The following is a 17,990-nucleotide window of genomic DNA, read 5'->3' on the forward strand; positions in this document are numbered from 1 at the left end:
GAGATTGCATCTGTGGTTTTTTTAAAGTACTGTCTGTGTAGCCCTACATATATGAGTTTTTATACCTAGATATGCTGAATAATTGCATGGAAATGTGGCCAGACATCATGGGATTTTGTTACCAGTCTTGTAAAACCGGTGTTTCCCTCTAAGTAGTCATCCACCACTGTCAGGCAATTACATGAGAATCTCGGATTTCATTTCATTTTAAAATAGGGTTTTGATGCTTCGACTTGGAAAATATCAACCCTGCAGGTTGAAAAAGGCAAATAAAATGGACTCGACATTTATTATTCATAAAATGTTTTGACTTCTGACCTTCTTGTGAGTCAGCTGAGAATTGTTGGCTAAACAGAACCTGCGGGCTGCGTGAGGGAGCAGGTCGCTAAGATGGCGTAAGCCACTTAAAACAGCAAAAAATCAGTGACCCCCTTATTTAAGGGCACTTTTTCATTTTTTAAAAAGTCAACACTTTAGGCCAAGTTGTTGCCCGTGAGCCCAGCCCCTTGCCAGTGCTGGCTGACCCTGGGGCTCCTCTCTGACGAGGGGCGAGGGGTGGCCCAGGAGCCAAACACCCAACCGGTGGGTGCCAACCGGGGTCCTGCCACCGGGGCCTCGCAGGCAGCTCCCGGGTGACCTCCCCGGTGGCTACCAGCTGCTGGGCGGCCATCGGTCACCAGCCCCCTGGGCCCCACCTTGTGCCTGAGGGGCCTGGTGGCTCCCCTGACTCCTACAAACCCAGGTTTTTCAGGCGGTTTAAATCGTTGTTTGCGTTGCGCGGCTGCCGCGGGGAGCTACCGAGAGGGTAGTTCATGGCGGCGGGGGCGCGCTGCCGCTGTCGGGGGCCGGTGGGAGCGGAGCAGGCCGGGCCCGGGCTGGGGAGCACCCGCGGGGCCGCTGTCACGGAGCGTGCCCGGGTGCTCGGGACATTAGCAATTACCGGGCGGCCCCTCCGGCGGGTCCCCTCAGGCGCGGGGCGGGGCCGGGCGCGGGAAGTCGCCGCCGTCACCGTCACCTGTTGCCGCCGCGGGGCCGCGCCGGCGTCGAAAGGGTGCGGGCGGCGTGCGCGCCCCCGCCGGCCAGGGGGCGGCGCGCGTGCGCGAGCCGGCGGCGCCGGGCAGCGTGGAGGGGCCGCAGCCTCTTCCTTCCTCCTCCTCTTCCTCCTCCTCGCCCGGGCGGCGGGGGGCGCGCGCAGGGGGAGGCGGCGCGTGCTGGCGGCGGCGGGGGGCGCGCGCGGGCTCGGGCTCGGCGGCGGCGGCGGCGGCGGCGGCGGCGCAGCGGGGGGATTGTTTGCGCCGCCGCTCGGGGAAGCGGAGCGCGGGGGCCGCTCCCCGCCGCGCCCCGCCGCCCTCCTCCCCGCGCCCCGCCGCCGCCGCCCCCGTTCCCCCGCCGGGCCCCCACCCCGGAGCCAATATTCCCGAGATCAAGCGCTACGCGGCGGCGGCGGCGGGGCCGGCGGCGGGGCCCGGGGCGGTCGTCGGGGCCGGCGGGGACCGCAGCGAGGCCGCCGCCGCCGCCGCCGCCGCCATGGAGGCGCTGGGACCCGGTGAGAGGCGCGGAGGGGGCGGTGCGGGGGCCCGGCCGCGGCCTGGCGGGTGGTGGGCAGCGCCGGCCCTGTCAGGCGGCGGGGCCGTGCCGGCGCGGGGGGAGGAGGCCGCGGGCCCGGCCGGCGGCGGGGGCTGCCCCCGCCATCCTCGGGCGTTCGCGGCCGGCGGCCGGCAGTCGCCGCGGCCTGTGGCGGGCCGGGCCCGGCGCCGCGCTGACCCCACCGCAGGCCGCTGGCGGGCGGCACGGCGGGCGCTGCCCTGCCCGCAGGAGCTGTCGCGGGTCGCGCAACTTTCCGAGGGGGTTTGCGTGTGCCCGGGCTGCCGCCGCCGGTGGGAGCTCCCGCGGGGGGGCTACCGGGTGACACCCCCCCGAGCCGGCGGCGCTCAGGGGGCTCTGGGGGTCCGCAGCCACGTGCTCCCTGCCCCTCAGCCCTGTCAGCTCTGCCGTCCTAAGTTTTATTTTAGATGTTGAGCCATTGTTTTGCCTGATACCTTCTTGAAAATAGGGTGGTTTTTTAATTTTTTTTAAACAAACTTTTTTCTCTTTATCGGTGGTATTCTGCACGTAGCAGTTTCCTACTTGTGTCCGTGATTATCTGTCAAGTGGCTGCAAGAGGTGTCTCTTGACCTAAACGGTCTGCGCATCTTATCCATCAAGTTCCCATTCGAACTACTGGTATAATTAAAATAGCGTTAATTTTGGCATGATAGGAAAATGTGCATGGACAGAGAGGTGCGATTCCAGAAGAATCCAGATTTTAAGGCAGTGGAGGGCTGAACTGGAAAGTCTGATGCATGTATGTATGATGTAGCGTGGTGTCCCCACGACTTACAGCTGTGGAGGCAGATCCTCTTTTAGTGTTGTAGAACTGCTGCCTGCCTGAAGCAGCTTGGTGGAGGCTGCTCAGTACGTAATCGACACTGAAGAAACTAGAAGACCTAATAGCATATATAACCCTAGTCAGGCTGGTCAGGCAAAAATCATGGTAAAATAAGCATGACTGGCAGCCTGGCTTCAAATGGGAAAACAGTTTTTAACTTATTCTCTGGAATCCTTTGAGAAATAACTTTAGAAAGGAAAAGGTGTGTGCTTTATCTCCTTTGATCAAAATTGACTGAGGTCAGCATTGCCGTGCCTGTTTACAGAACTTGTCGATACCAAGGGAGGAAAATGGGTAAATATAGTTGTCATTTAATCTCTTGCAGGAGGTCACTGCCTGCACTTACTTCAGACTAATTAGCATGGGATTAATGGATCATCTCTCTAGTATCCAAATAAGCACAGCAAACTTTGATTGCCCTTGATGATTCACACTTGTCAAGACAGCTGTAGTTTTTTTAAAGTACTAACTGTACCTCGCAGCCGGTTTAACTACTGTGTTGTGGGTTCCTCCTGGACAGATCGCAGTTAGTCAGGCCAGCGATGTGCTGTGTGGGACGTCGGTGGCCCCAGCAGCCACCCTGCTACTGCAGCATTGGGGAGCTGACGTATCAAGTGGGCTGCAGCTGCTTACGTGCTCTAAGTATTACTTCTGCTTAAAAATATTCTAGGGTTAGATCAGTAATTTAACTGGTAGTGCACTAGCCATTGGATAGCTTACGAGCCCAGTGTAGGAGGCGCCTTGGATTTGGTCCTGGGTTTAGTTTATGTTTGTGTTAAAGTTTGTTGCTTCACCCTGAAGTGCACCCAAATATGAGTTTCATCCTCCCACAGCTTATCTGCCCCTCTTAGATCCTGGTGTAAACTGTGAGCCTTTGACTTAAGTAGATACTGTCAGGTTGACACACTCTTGCAGTACTAAATTTGCTCAAAGTTTTATGATCAGTTTATTACTGCGTTCTTGTAATACTTCTCCCCCCCCACCCCCACCCCACCCCCACCCCCGCAGCAGAGGGAACAAACTTGGATCATACCAAGCACTGGTAGATAAAGACAAAACCATGAAAATATCCCAATTCAATTTGCTTTATGTGCAGTGTCAACTGAGGCTGTGATAGATTTAATAAAAAGAAAAGGTTGTTTAATCTGGTTAACATGGTATCGCAGATCTTAACACTTTGAGGAAGTTAAGACTTAACTAGTGACTAGCTTGCATGTGAGTACTTTTTCAAGCCTTTCATAATTTCCTCTTGGAACTGTTCCTGAAGCTCTTACTTTTGTCCAAATAAATTACCTTCTCCAGATCTGTTAGGAGTCTAGACCTGTCTTTATGCTTTCTCCCTCACTCTTCTTTTAGGAGAAAGCCTAAACCTTTCCTCACTCCTTACTTCGTGTTTTAAATTGGATGAAATTGCTCTAGGGGAGAGGAATTTTGCTATTAACAAAAGTGATATGTTCATGATGTAAAGGAAATGACGAAACCGTTTTAGCTTAGATCCAGTATAGAAATATGTTTTTAATTTAGTTGAGAATAAAAATATCTCTTACCCATTTCCAGATAATACAATTGTCAGATAAATATTGGGGGTGTATGTCCTAAGTATGCCAAGAGCGACAATCCTTAACATCCGAACTTTAAGCCGGTAGTGAAAATAATGAAAAAAGGTGGCTTGTGTGGCTATTGGCTAGTTTAGAAGTGGTGGTAGGAATATATTTATCTTTACATTACATAAAAATACATAATATGTAAATGGTTGTATTCCATCTCAGGATTCTGTGAAGTTCATAACCACAGTCATGAATAAATGTAACAAAAATTTTACGAATTAATTATGGCACTAGCCTATAGGTGCTTTAGGGAGCGCGCTTTTTTTTTTTTTTTTTTACCTGGAAGTTCCAAACAGCTGGAAGGCTGAGCCACTTGGAACACCTCCACTTGCGACCTCAGAAAGCTACTTAAGATTTCTTTCTACCCTGTCAGAAAGTCAGTTAAAGTACACCTGAAAGGATACTGCACTGAGTGATCAATTACTTTTCAATCCATATTTACTTGATTTCCCTAGGGCCCCCAGCAAGCCTTTTCCAGCCACCTCGTCGCCCAGGCCTGGGAACTGTTGGGAAACCCATCCGCCTCCTAGCCAATCATTTCCAGGTTCAGATCCCCAAGATTGACGTTTATCACTATGATGTAGATATCAAACCAGAAAAACGCCCCCGAAGAGTGAACAGGTATGAGTTGCTTAATAAAGAAAATGAAAAAGTGTATATGCTTCAATTTAAGGACGCTGTACATCCTATAAATTCTTCAGCTGCTCAAGGCCAGTTTATGTTTGTACTGTGGTTAGCAGTTGCTTTTCAGTGAACTATAATACAGTATTCTCCCTATTTTTATTAAGATGTTTTGCAATTGGCCTGTTATCTGGAAAGCTCTAGGAAATGTATGAAGGGTTGAACTACAGCTGTTTTAATTTTACAGTCTACAAGTGAATGTCCCTGATAATTGTTCCACAGTCTGTTATACAAACGTGTGTTGGCAGCTGAGGGGAGGGAATTTGACTTGCAGATCGATGCCAACGTTTTAGGGTTCACAGGTGGGTGCTTTGTCAGTAGAATCAATCCACAGAGCACCCCCCTCACCTCAAGGCAGAGGTTTGTATTGACTCCTGTGTTTGAACAGCTCTTCAAATTCCACTGCCTGTTCTGGCCGTATCTCTGCTGACAGTACATATACTTGCCTTGTGTATAGACACCTGTATGGTGAAACTTGGGTGCCTTCATCTGGAGGTGACTCTTACAACTCCTGGTATTGACTTGTGCATGCTGCAGTGCATTGTTTCCATACCTTCCTCATTTAAGAAAATGTGAAAAAGGAATTAGAAACTGTTTAAGACCATTGCTGGATTTTCTGTTCTTCAACCTAACTCGATAAATCCCTCTGTAGGGAGGTGGTGGATACTATGGTGAGACACTTCAAGATGCAGATATTTGGGGATCGGCAGCCTGGATACGATGGGAAACGGAACATGTATACTGCACACCCATTACCTATTGGCCGGGATAGAGTAAGTGTTACTGTAAGCAGTTTAAAGTTTCGGTGGGAAAACTGTTGCAGTGTCATTTGGAAAGTGTTCTTTTATTGACATAAGTGCAAAATGCTGTCACACATGTTAGTACAGTCTTAGAAATGACAGGCAGTGCCAGTCAGGGATCTCTAGGGACTTACGGTGTTTTACTGAAGTTTGTTGTCTTCAGGTTTCTAGTTCCCAGCTCTTTAGTTGGAGAATTTGTCAGTGATAGTGTGAATAAATGTGTTGTGTTCTTTTGTCTGCAAGCAGGTATTTTTTTTCTTTTTTCCACCCAGATAGAAACTTCCCTTTTCTCTGTTCTAACCCTTGTTCTGTTGCTAAATGATAAAGTAGTTGTAGATGACAAATAACACTGGTTTGGTTTGGCTGCACTGTTGAGATACATCCTCCTGTTCTGTAACAACTACTAGATCAGCTGCTGGCCCTTCACGTCCTGGGCCGTGCTCACCAGCACCCTGGCTCTAACAGTTTGCCATCTATAGTAACCAGTCCTGATGCACAACTTAACTCCCATCTACTCTTCTCCCCACAGATCTGGTTATTGCTGGTACAGTGCCATGAGGAGTACGTAGAATGAGTTGACATTTACCCTTTGGGCTGAGGGTGTGCGAGAATAATCTCAAGCGCTGTGCTAGAACTCTTGACATCTGTGTTTCCCAATGAGTTCTTTTTGACCAAAAGTTTTTCTTGCCTTCCCATTTGGTTAGCAAGACATCTTGCTATTAATTGTCTGGCTTAAAAAAAAAAAAAAAGGTGACTCACAGTTTTCCAGAGCTTTGATATCACCATAGGAATTACTGCTTCAGATTTACATTTAGAGATACCTCAGTGCAGTTTCTCAGATGAATAAATTACAAGCTTTCAAAATCCTAAGGAAACCAATTCTAATATTTAAAGAGAACTGCACAAACTAATGGTCAAAAATATAGTTTCAAAGGATACCTAGGAGAAAAACATAACATTGGTTAGTGTTGCGATAGTCTGCAGTCCGTAACAAAAGCTTGTGCTTAATTCTGTTCTGACTGTGTCAGGTGGATATGGAGGTGACGCTTCCAGGAGAGGGGAAGGACCAGACTTTTAAAGTATCCATTCAGTGGGTATCAGTCGTCAGCCTTCAGTTGCTGCTGGAAGCTCTGGCAGGGCACTTGAATGAAGTTCCTGAAGATTCTGTACAGGCACTCGATGTAATTACACGGCACCTTCCTTCCATGAGGTGGGTGCTTTGGTGCCTTCGTGACTGGCTTTGTCTTGTATCTGTCTTAATGTTTGTATTAGTTATTACTTGCTGCTATTCTACTGCTATTACACTTCGCTAATGTAGAAGGGGTGAGGGATGCAGTTGTGTAATTCAACGCCCGCCTTACGAATTTGCACTAGAATAAGGAAATCTGATCCGAACTGAGGACTTGTATGTGCCGGTCATGTTTCTAATGGGAATTTGCTGTAGCCTTTCCAACTGCGCTGTCGGTGAAGGCTTTGTATGCTTGCCATAAGGGAGCTCTAACTGTTCTAACGTGCTGTAGAAATGTGTTTTAAACACCGTAGCCGTGAATGTAAAAAGGCGTATTGGAAAGGAATGATCGAAGTATTAATTTTCTTATTTTTTTTCAGGTACACTCCTGTGGGTCGCTCCTTTTTCTCCCCGCCTGAAGGTTATTACCACCCCCTGGGAGGCGGCAGGGAGGTCTGGTTTGGATTCCACCAGTCTGTCAGGCCTGCCATGTGGAACATGATGCTCAACATCGATGGTATGTAGGAAATTGTGTCTTGCTAATGTAATAGAGTTCGTTCTGCTTCTAAATTGAACGTCCTCTTTTCTTTTTTTTTTTATCTTAGTGTCAGCAACTGCTTTCTATCGTGCCCAGCCTATCATTGAGTTCATGTGTGAGGTCTTGGACATTCAGAACATCAATGAACAAACCAAGCCTCTGACGGACTCCCAGCGTGTCAAGTTTACCAAAGAAATCAGAGGTAAAGGCTGGCTCTGAAGCTGCTGCAACAGAATACTGGAAACGTGCTCGTATTACGTTGTAATGAAAATTTGCAAGGCACTCAGGAAGCTGGCCTATTCCTTTTTGCCTTCATCTTTCCCAAAGGCGACTCCTGTGCCTGAATTTATTTAGATGACTTTTGTGTTGGGTTTTCAGGTCTAAAAGTAGAGGTTACCCATTGTGGTCAGATGAAGAGAAAATACCGGGTCTGCAACGTTACTCGGCGACCAGCCAGTCATCAGACGTATGTATACAAGCATTTTCAGACAGTTTAAAAAATCTTGAACCTATTAGGTGTACTAATAGGTATATTGTTTATGCAAGAACAGTTGATTCTGGCAGTGAAGCTTTACAGGAATGTCTGCTCTTAGTGGAGTAGAGGGATAGTGTGGGTTTAGACCACTGCTTTATTTCCTTTAACACAGGAAAGCTGAAGCTGTATCCTGGCTTTTAAATATAGTTACGAAAGGCTGTAATTTTTAAAATAGCTGTGAAAAATTCAGTATATAGTCTATAAAATCCTTTTCATAAAGGAGAGATCCAGTAGCTAAGGAAAATAAATGTTTCCAGCATTTCTAGTCTGCAATAGATTTTCCATGCAATTTTTTCCTTTTAATAAAAACAATCTTAAAGTCTAACCAGAACAAATGTCCTTTATAGGTTTCCTCTGCAGCTGGAAAATGGGCAAGCTATGGAGTGTACAGTAGCTCAGTATTTTAAGCAGAAGTACAGTCTGCAGTTAAAATATCCTCACCTTCCCTGTCTCCAAGTGGGACAGGAACAGAAACACACATACTTACCGCTTGAGGTAAGAATCTAACTTTGCCTTGCATTGCGGTATATCCTCTGTTAGGCGGTATTACACCATCTCTCACTGTTCCCATGTAGGTGTGTAACATAGTGGCAGGCCAGAGATGTATAAAGAAGCTAACGGACAATCAGACGTCGACTATGATAAAAGCAACTGCAAGATCTGCACCGGACCGACAGGAAGAAATCAGCAGACTAGTAAGTGTTTTGTCCAGCTAAACAACTTTTGTCACTTCTTGCTGTTCTTCCAGAAGCGCTGTAGTGCACGTAATGATAAACAGAATGACCAAGAACCGCAGAAGTTAAAAAACTGGACTTCTTTAAGACCAATCCTTTTAAATAGAAAGCCTGTTCATGGCAAAGAGGGCGGAGCCACCTGAAGCATTAGGTGTAGTTACATAAATACTTTTCTTGTCACCAGGTGAAAAGTAACAGTATGGTTGGTGGACCTGATCCATACCTGAAGGAGTTTGGTATTGTTGTCCATAATGAAATGACAGAGTTGACAGGCCGAGTTCTGCCAGCACCAATGCTGCAGTATGGAGGCAGGGTGAGTTTTCCATGCCTTGTAAAATACCTTGTCCTGAGGTTATTTAAATTCATTAAGTGTTTTGTATATCTTCTCCTGAGGTGTCCTTTGTATGAGCGTTGTTCGACTATATTCAAAACAAAGCAGCATTTTATTTTTAGTTTGCCTTTGGTTTTTACCTAGAACAAGACTGTGGCCACACCAAACCAAGGTGTGTGGGACATGAGAGGGAAACAGTTCTATGCTGGCATTGAGATTAAAGTTTGGGCTGTTGCCTGTTTTGCTCCTCAAAAACAATGCAGGGAAGACTTACTAAAGTAAGTATTTTCTTCTTTATTCAGAATACCTCTTTCAAGGTTTATTTTCCTCATATTTCTGAAAGGTGATATGCAGTATGAGTTGCTTTTCATGCATCTAATAGTAAAAAGAGGAAACGACTTCTGCGGTGTCTTAAATATTCACAGCTTGGGAGGAGACTACAACAGAGTTCATAAACTAATTGGCCAGCTAGGAAAAGCATTAATTCCCTTACAGCTGAGGCTGTGTTTCCTGCTCTGGAGGCTGCATTCCACTTGTGTTCTGTTGTTTTTACAAATAACTGATGATGGGTCTTTCATTCTAAAACCTGAACTAATTTTTTCTTAACTTTCACTGCCTCCCAGGCAACATACGCCATGTTTCTTCCCTTGTCCTTCAAATTACGCTACAGAATCCTAAAGATACAGGTTGGGTGAACTACTCAAATGTTTGGCAAGAGTCATGGTTGCAGTAATGCTCAGAGAAGTTTGGTGAATGAGTGAAAAATCTACCGGAGCATCAATATTAATTTGAGAATCTGCCTCAGAATGTTCTACTCAGATGTGTGTTTGTTTCTGCAAGACTTCTAAAATTACAGAAACAGAGGCTTATGAAACTTCCTCTGACAGAATTAGAGTTGTATTAGTGAGTTCCTTATAGTGATAGACTTGCTAAAAAATAATTACTTTAGCGTTAGATTGGAAGTGCTGTGAAATAGCTGGAATAGCTTAGATCTTATTGATAAAATGAATGGTGAAGTGAAACACAGTGAAAATCCAGGACAAATCAGTTTGTATTTCATCTACAGGAGTTTTACTGACCAGCTGCGCAAGATCTCCAAGGACGCAGGGATGCCGATCCAAGGCCAACCCTGCTTCTGCAAATACGCCCAGGGTGCAGACAGTGTGGAGCCCATGTTTAAACACTTAAAACTGACTTACGTTGGTCTGCAGCTGATCGTGGTGATTCTGCCTGGAAAGACGCCTGTGTACGGTATGGAGAAGAGGCTGTAAAGTGTTAATTAGTTGTACAGCAAGTGGGGGCATCATATTATGTGCTTCAGCAGTAGGAAGGAGGCAGAGCAGGCTATACGTTCTGTTTAAAAGCGGGTTTTGGTGATGGTTTGTCAGGCCTGATTGGAGTACTTCTGTATTACCAAAGAGCGAACTGAACCTTTGTCAGTGAACTTCTAAGGATCTGAATTACAGTAATGTTGGGGGGAGGGGGGAGAAAGCAGATGGAACTACTTACTGACTGTTCAGGTATTGGAACCACTAACTTCTTCTTCTGTCACAGCTGAAGTAAAGCGGGTTGGTGACACTCTTCTAGGAATGGCCACTCAGTGTGTTCAGGTAAAGAATGTGGTAAAAACCTCACCACAAACGCTGTCCAACCTGTGTCTGAAGATAAATGCAAAGCTTGGAGGAATCAACAATGTACTTGTACCTCATCAAAGGTGAGATGAAAGCTCTCCTTGTAGTCTGGATTGTCAAGCAAAACAGCCTTGTTTTGTTTGCTAAAATGATACCTTTCAAAATACTACGTGCTTTAGAAATGCCCACAGTCTGAGGTGAACAGAAGGAGGCTCCTGCATTCAGAGTCTGCCTAGGATCATCTCTAGTGTTAGAGCCATCCAGCAGTGTGTGTGGAAACAAGCTCTCAAAGGCTTTTTTTTCCCATGTCTCTTTTTCCTGCCTTTGTGTTCATTTAGTCTTAACCTTTTCCTCTTGCTACCTCCTTAAGCATACTGTATTTCCTTCCAAATTGAAAGAAAAGGAGTGAGGAGGAGTGACTTAGGATAAATGCTTGTGACTTTGCCTTTGGTCCTTTTCATTTTCTGTTCCCTCTGGACTGTGAGAGGCAGATAACTTTATCCTTAAAGATTCTGACAAGGTCTTGGTTCTGTTGAATGGTTTGGATATACCTTAGCTGTAATTATTTTTTCTCTTGCTCACCCCCCTCCTTTGTATTATTATTGTTGTTATTTATTATTTAATAAACCTCAATTTATTATACAGACCATCGGTGTTCCAGCAGCCAGTGATCTTTTTGGGAGCAGATGTCACTCACCCTCCTGCTGGAGATGGAAAGAAGCCTTCCATCGCTGCTGTGGTAGGCAGCATGGATGGCCATCCTAGCCGTTACTGTGCCACGGTGCGCGTGCAGACCTCGCGCCAGGAGACCTCCCAGGAGCTGCTGTACAGTCAGGAGGTGATACAGGACCTGACTAATATGGTGCGAGAACTATTGATCCAGTTTTACAAATCCACTCGTTTCAAGCCCACAAGGATCATTTACTACAGAGGGGGAGTATCAGAAGGACAGATGAAGCAGGTATTGTCTAATGACATGTTGTTGCTTATAAAAAGGGTTTGGCCCTTGAAAATACATATATGTATACTTGGACTGCATTTGTCAAGGGGATAATTAACGGTTTCATTGAGTTTTCTTGAGCAGGCACAGTGTATGGTTATCATGTCTATCATGTTCCTTACAAAGTGGCATTTGTAAAGCATAGAAATGAAAATAATATTTTATCTATTCAATTCAGCACCTGATAGTTCAATCTTCTACTTCTAGGTAGCTTGGCCAGAACTGATAGCAATCCGGAAGGCCTGTATTAGTTTGGAAGAAGATTATAGACCTGGAATAACCTACATTGTTGTGCAGAAAAGGCATCACACCAGGCTATTCTGTGCTGACAAAACTGAAAGGGCAAGTAATGTTGACTACATAAGAAGGAGGTGATGGCAACAGGAAAGTAAGACTGTTTGGTTAAGTGGGGTGGTATCCATCTTGCCCACTAAAATTGAATTTATCTGTAGAAGCAGTAGCAGTTCTGTGCAGTAACATGCTTTCTCTACCAAAATAACCAGTTCCTCCCCCTTTTTTGTAATTGCTCTAGATCAAGCGGTCAAATGGAACAGCTTGTTCCCAGCCCGTTTTGGAGTAGGCGTACTCTATATCCTTGTATTTGTGTACTTGGAGCAGTAGCCTGGGTTTTTATAGTCTGGGATTCCTGACTATAAACTGAACTGGTTGTTCAGTTTGTTGCCTGTTCTGTCCCCAGATGCATCCGTAAGATTTGCCTACGGCACAAATCCACAAGTCAACTAAGGAACCTTCTTTAGGAAAGTTCTTGATCTCAGGTTTGCTTAAAAAATACAGATCTCTCTGGTGGGAGTGCGAACAAGGGTATGACATAAATTTATTTCGGAAAACCTGCATTTTCAGATGCTGAATTACTTGTGTAGGCTTTATCCCACTCTGCAATTTTAATGGTACTGGCAAGTATTTTATTTTTCTCTGATGACACACCGGTTGGATGTGGTGAAGTTTCTAAAAATGAACTCACAGAGAACATTTTCATTCCTCCTATGTAAATGACCTTAATATTTTTCCACCTTTTTGAGCAGGAAGTTCTCAAACAGCTTTAAGTAGAGCCTGCCTTAGGAGGCATTTTTGGGTCACTTCCAAAAAGACCATAGGCTAATAATAAACTTTCCTCAATAGGTGGGTAAGAGCGGCAACGTACCAGCAGGCACTACTGTGGACAGCACGATCACGCATCCTTCTGAATTTGACTTTTACCTCTGTAGCCATGCAGGAATTCAGGTAATGTTTCAACTCTGCTGCGCTCAGGCCATAGGACTAAATCCTTACACTTGTCCCGATGAGTAGTGTTGCTTCTGTTTATAGCTTGGCAGACTTGACAGTCACATCAGTTCAGTGCCCGTTTGGCACTTGCTCCTCAGCGCACTGGTAGAAGGTACAGCCTTCGGGTACCGCCTCTGGTTTTGGTGGTGCTCTCCAACCGACTGTTCGTCTGTTCTCTGCAGGGAACCAGCCGGCCCTCCCATTACCAGGTCTTGTGGGACGACAACTGTTTTACCGCAGACGAACTACAGCTGTTGACGTATCAGCTGTGTCACACGTATGTCCGGTGTACGCGATCAGTCTCTATTCCAGCTCCCGCGTACTATGCCAGGCTGGTAGCGTTTAGGGCGAGATACCATCTTGTGGACAAGGATCATGACAGGTAAGGAACTGTGTGCCTCGTCGTCTTGGTAGCCAGCTCCCGGGCCCGAGTTACGTACGCCTTGCCCCAACTGTTCATGGTTCTCTGTATGTGTCTGCGTTTTTACAGTGCTGAAGGCAGCCATGTGTCAGGACAGAGCAATGGCCGTGATCCTCAGGCTCTGGCAAAGGCAGTGCAGATCCACCACGATACTCAGCATACGATGTATTTTGCTTGAGAGCATCTGGGAAGATGAGGCAAAACCAACAACCCATGCAGTCCTGAAATGTTTTGAATGCCTACTGCTATAGCTAGGGCCCAGCTGATTTCAGGCTGCCCACTACCAGCAGCTCTGAACAGTCGCACTGAATCTGTACTTCACAGCAATGTCTGATGCACCAACACAATTGAGCCATTTGTTTCATTGTTTTATGTAATAGAAATTCATAGACTGTCTTTTCTGATGCATTGGACTGAATTTTTACCTCAAAGCGCAAAAGGCCGATCATCCTGAAATTTTTAAAGGACTTGGCACGAAAGGTTTCTATTGAATATTTTGCTAGCTATCATTTTTAAGTTATCTTCCCATCCCATTAGCTTATCATGACGACTTGATTCCCTGTCTTCATGCACTGCTTAGTGAGTACGCGTATTATGGCAAAATGTTTTACTCCGGTTAAATGTAATCGTTCTATTGTGTGGGGCCATAGATTTTTTAATGGAGATTTTAGACTTCACTACTGTAAATGCCTTTTAACAAACATAACTTTCACAGGTATTGCAGTTTTTTGTCAGTTTTACTAACTATCTTTTTAATCTCTGCAGACTTCGGCTGCAAAGCAATTGCACTATACTGCGAGTTCAAATAGGTGGTTCTTGTTCTGTGAATGTGTAATATAACCAGATAGTGATGCCTGTCAGTAGATTTTAATTATAATGGTTACAAATAATACTGCCATGGTATCGTAACAAGTACTGAACCATCATTTCCCCCTCTAAAAATTATAAAAACAAAACAAAAAAATTAGCTTTTAGGTATTTTGCAAACTTTTACAAAAGTGCCCACTTTATGCTGCTGTGTGGTTTGATAAATCTAAGTGATTTTAAAACTTTTTTCTCATAGAGGGTTTAACTTTGGCAATAAATATTTGTTTTTTAAGCCCCCCCTAACAGTGTAATTTTCTAGCTGAGGATTGTGCATGAGTTTAACCGACATTCTCGTGTCGTTTTCTGAACACACAATTTGGCAGTTTCTGAAACTAATTAGAAAAGACGCACTTCCATGCTTTTTTTAAGAATTATTTTTAACTGTTTTATATTCACTGTTGGTGTCCTGTCTACATTTTTTATAAGCTTGGAAACTGGGTGTTACATGTAGGAAAGGCTTGCCAATCTGTACAGTCTAAATGTATTGTGTGACAGGCAACCTAAGGACTTGTACCAGCATTTTAAACTTTTTTTTTTTTCCTCCCCCCCGGGAATCTAGGTTGCACACACAACTGCATTCAACAGCATGTTTAACAAATCTAAGTCTCATATACTGATTCTGTCCCAGCCTAGAAATTAGGGGTTTTTAATCTGCTTGGCTTTTTTCAGTGTAATAAAGAACAGGGGCTTGGTTTCAATGAATAGTCTTGGAATCTGTAGTACATTAAGACTAGATTCCTCTTAGTGTTAACTTGAGTTAGCACAGATTAAAAGCTTATTCCTAAACTGAGGAGAGCCAACACCACTACTTTGATAACAGAAGTTTGAGAAGTCCAACGATTGCACTGTGGTCTCTGATACTCGTGTGGGGTTTGCTGCTAAGTTGTCTGCTGTTCCAAAGCTTAGGAACCAGCCCCCTCAAAATTTCAGCAATATGAAATGCTGTTTCCTTCGGTCTTTAAGCTTGTAAATAAACGGAAGTTTACATTTCTAAATGCTGGGGTTTTTTTCAGTTGTACCAGAGTACACTGAACTCAGTCTTCAAACAGTTTTATAATATTCTTTCAAGTAGTACGTCTCATTAAATTAAGTTTAAATTTTTTTCATTTTTGTTGAAAATGGGACTGAAGTGAACTCTGCTCCTGGCACGTACCGTGGACAGGTTTAGATTGAGGGAAAAAAAAGATTCTTTTTAGTTGTTTTTTTTTATTTTATTTTTTTTTAAAGAATACCTCACTTGTGTAATAAAATCAGGACATGTGGGTGGGAGACTGACCGCTGCTTCAGCTAGATGGCTGCTTTTCTCAGTACTCGTTCAGGGAGAATACAAAAAAACCCTTTTTAGAATGAACTCTGACTGACCCAACACACATGGAGAACTTCGGCACCTTGAAAAGAAACTGAGCACCCTTTTTAGGTTTATAGGATCAAAGATCGCTATTTTGAGTTTGTGCACTAGGCAAGAATGTGACTGGTTTAATCAAGGGTGCATAAGAAATATTTAATTTTATCACCAGTTGGTTGTCCAGTGCCAAGCACTCCTAGTTCAGATTGAGTGAAGTGAGAGCCTCTCCTTTGTTTGCCTGTGACTGGACTGAATATTTAACCTCAGACTAGGTGGATTGTTAGACCTCGGCTGGCCCTGGGACACAGGGTGAGGACGTGAACCCGATCTTGTGTTAAAACGCCGCTAAGGGCGCGGTGCTGTGGCTCTGGGAGAAGGGCGCTGAAGTTCAGGACTGTTGCGTGGTGGTAACAGTAAGATCAGAGTTTCGGCAGTGCTGTCCTACGTAGGTCTGAGTCCAAGTCTGGAGGTTGGGCTTGACGATCTGGATTAACCCCTTGGGCCTGACTGAATCGTTATGCATGTGTCAATCAATGGGAAGATGTGCATTCTGTAGATGTAGTTCTTCGGGTGTTTTGGTTTTGGTTTGGTTTTTTTGTTTGTTTTTTTCTTTTTTGTTGGTTTGTTTTTTTTTAAATAAATAAAGCCTGTTGGCCACTGTTTAGCTATGTGGTGTGAAAGATTTTAAATGTAGCAAAGTTTAAAGAGTTGGGGAAGGGGGTGGTTGACATTTTAAAAAATTTTTTTAAAAAAAAGGGGGGGGCAGAAATCCCATTTTCTAACCAGTTCTGCTTGCTTTGTGAACAGCTGAATTCTGAACAAGCTCTGGCAATCACTAGTTAGCCTGTCTCAAACATTTGAACAGCCTGGCTTATTTATTCTTGTTGTAAGTATCACGGTTTAGTGTAGTGCCTGTAGCTGCGTCCAAAGGGCGTAAGAGGCAGCGATGTACAGGCAAACGTGCTTCATGCAGTATGTCTCTCGTCCCGGACACACGCGTCAGAGTTGTTTAATCTCTATCAACAGCTTTGCTCTTCGGATGGGAAAGGGCACCTTTGTTCAGATCCAGCGTTCGACAAAACCTACCCCCCCACCCCCCCCCAAACTACCTTTGTGGATGTGCTGTAGGATTTTTTCTTGCTCAATAGCAAGGGAGTAACTCTGCTTTCATTTTAGGAAGGCAGGGTTTGGAGGGCATTGTATCAATACTGTTTCAACTACAAGGTTTTTTCCTTGTGCACTGGAGGAAAGATCTTGTAATATCACTTACAGATTTTCTTATACCTTGCTATTGACATTTTCATATTTCTATGTCTAGAGGCTGAAACTTTAATGTAAAATGTTTGCATTTGTTCATTTTGACTTATGATGTAATTTTTGTTTCTATATTGTTAGACTTGTAATGTTAAAAATTGTATTTTATTAAATTTGGACTGGATGTATGTCTATAGCAATACGAGGTACTCTTTCTAAACTGTTATGGATGGGTTAGCAGCCCCATGTTGCGGTAAGATGCTGGTCGTGTACAACTTGCAATGTATTCTTTTCTTTTTTTTTTAGCCTGCAGGGATATTTTGTGTTCATGTGTCCAAAAATAATAATAATAATAATAAAAAAATGGCATTCTTGTGCCAAATGTTCTGTTTTTCCTTGTTGATGTCTAATAAATGCAATGTACAGAGTGAGCAACCGATACTGTTGCCTGTAAACAAATGTCTTAAATTATTTAACTTTTAATTAAAACTTGTACACAATGTGTAACCTGTGGAACTCATTGCCACAACCTATTTATTTCTGATGTGTGAGGATTTAGAAAGGGATAGAAATATGCATGGATAACATCTCTAGCGTTCCTGAGAGGAGGGCTTAAATTACCTGTTTTCGGAGGCTGTGCTAACTGCAGGGGGAGATGTTCATAACGGGCGTATTTTTTTAATGTTCTCAGAAATTATATAGCGATGTCTAGAGAAAACAAGATGTTCACAGACTCTGTATCTGCCTGGAGAAGTGATTCTATATTAGAGAGCCCCAAATTAATAAATGAAAGAGCTGTTTGCTTATTCATCTTCTCTATTTCAGGTGAGGGTTTGTTGTGTCCTCAGACAACCGTACTCCACTAAAAATACCAGGGTAAGGACAGAAAAAGGCTGAAACATGACAGCTATAAATGAACTTGGGACACATGATTGCTTAAAATAACCTGCCTTTTCAGCAAACCCCCTGCTTCCAGGTTTTAATTTTTTTTTTTTTCAGCGGAGATCCTGTGGGTTTGGGAACGGAGACACTGGCGCCTCAGGTGAGCCCAAGCAGCTTAAAGGTGGACAATGGCTTTATCCTCGAGTCTTCTGAAAGTGGTGTAAATGTGGTTGGAGGGCCGTGGCTGTCACGGGTGCCCTGTGCACAGCCCCGGGCCCAGGCCGGTGCCTGCCCCTGACGTGGGTGCGGGATGGGTCCGGTTCCCACCGGTTTGTGCTGCTGCCTCATGCGCTGCTGCCCGGGGCACGGACCTGAGGGGACATGGCCGGCCCGAGGGGATGGCCCAGGCCTTTGGCCTTTTTAT

The 17,990-nt window shown here is 44.7% G+C and overlaps 1 protein-coding gene across 1 annotated transcript; it reads left to right on the plus strand.

Annotated features, from left to right (window-relative positions):
* The first annotated feature begins 1,167 nt into the window (after positions 1-1,167).
* Positions 1,168-17,191, plus strand: AGO4 (argonaute RISC component 4). Its single transcript, XM_055704610.1, has 18 exons — positions 1,168-1,546; positions 4,491-4,656; positions 5,369-5,489; positions 6,545-6,726; positions 7,125-7,261; positions 7,350-7,484; positions 7,661-7,748; positions 8,165-8,312; positions 8,393-8,512; positions 8,736-8,864; positions 9,027-9,160; positions 9,949-10,133; positions 10,437-10,596; positions 11,159-11,474; positions 11,721-11,855; positions 12,654-12,755; positions 12,980-13,179; positions 13,288-17,191. Exons 1-18 carry the CDS (start codon positions 1,528-1,530, stop codon positions 13,394-13,396), a joined length of 2,586 nt encoding a protein of 861 aa, XP_055560585.1. The 5' UTR covers positions 1,168-1,527; the 3' UTR covers positions 13,397-17,191.
* Positions 17,192-17,990: the final 799 nt, after the last annotated feature.

This window comes from Falco cherrug, chromosome 3 (assembly GCF_023634085.1).
Source record: "Falco cherrug isolate bFalChe1 chromosome 3, bFalChe1.pri, whole genome shotgun sequence".
NCBI classification, from domain to species: Eukaryota; Metazoa; Chordata; class Aves; order Falconiformes; family Falconidae; genus Falco; species Falco cherrug.

Excerpts from the sequence above, each read along its gene's own strand:
- AGO4 (XM_055704610.1), top strand. Across the intron at positions 8,313-8,392 it reads ACACATACTTACCGCTTGAG|GTGTGTAACATAGTGGCAGG; the intron begins GTAAGAATCTAA and ends GTTCCCATGTAG. Across the intron at positions 10,597-11,158 it reads GTACTTGTACCTCATCAAAG|ACCATCGGTGTTCCAGCAGC; the intron begins GTGAGATGAAAG and ends TTTATTATACAG.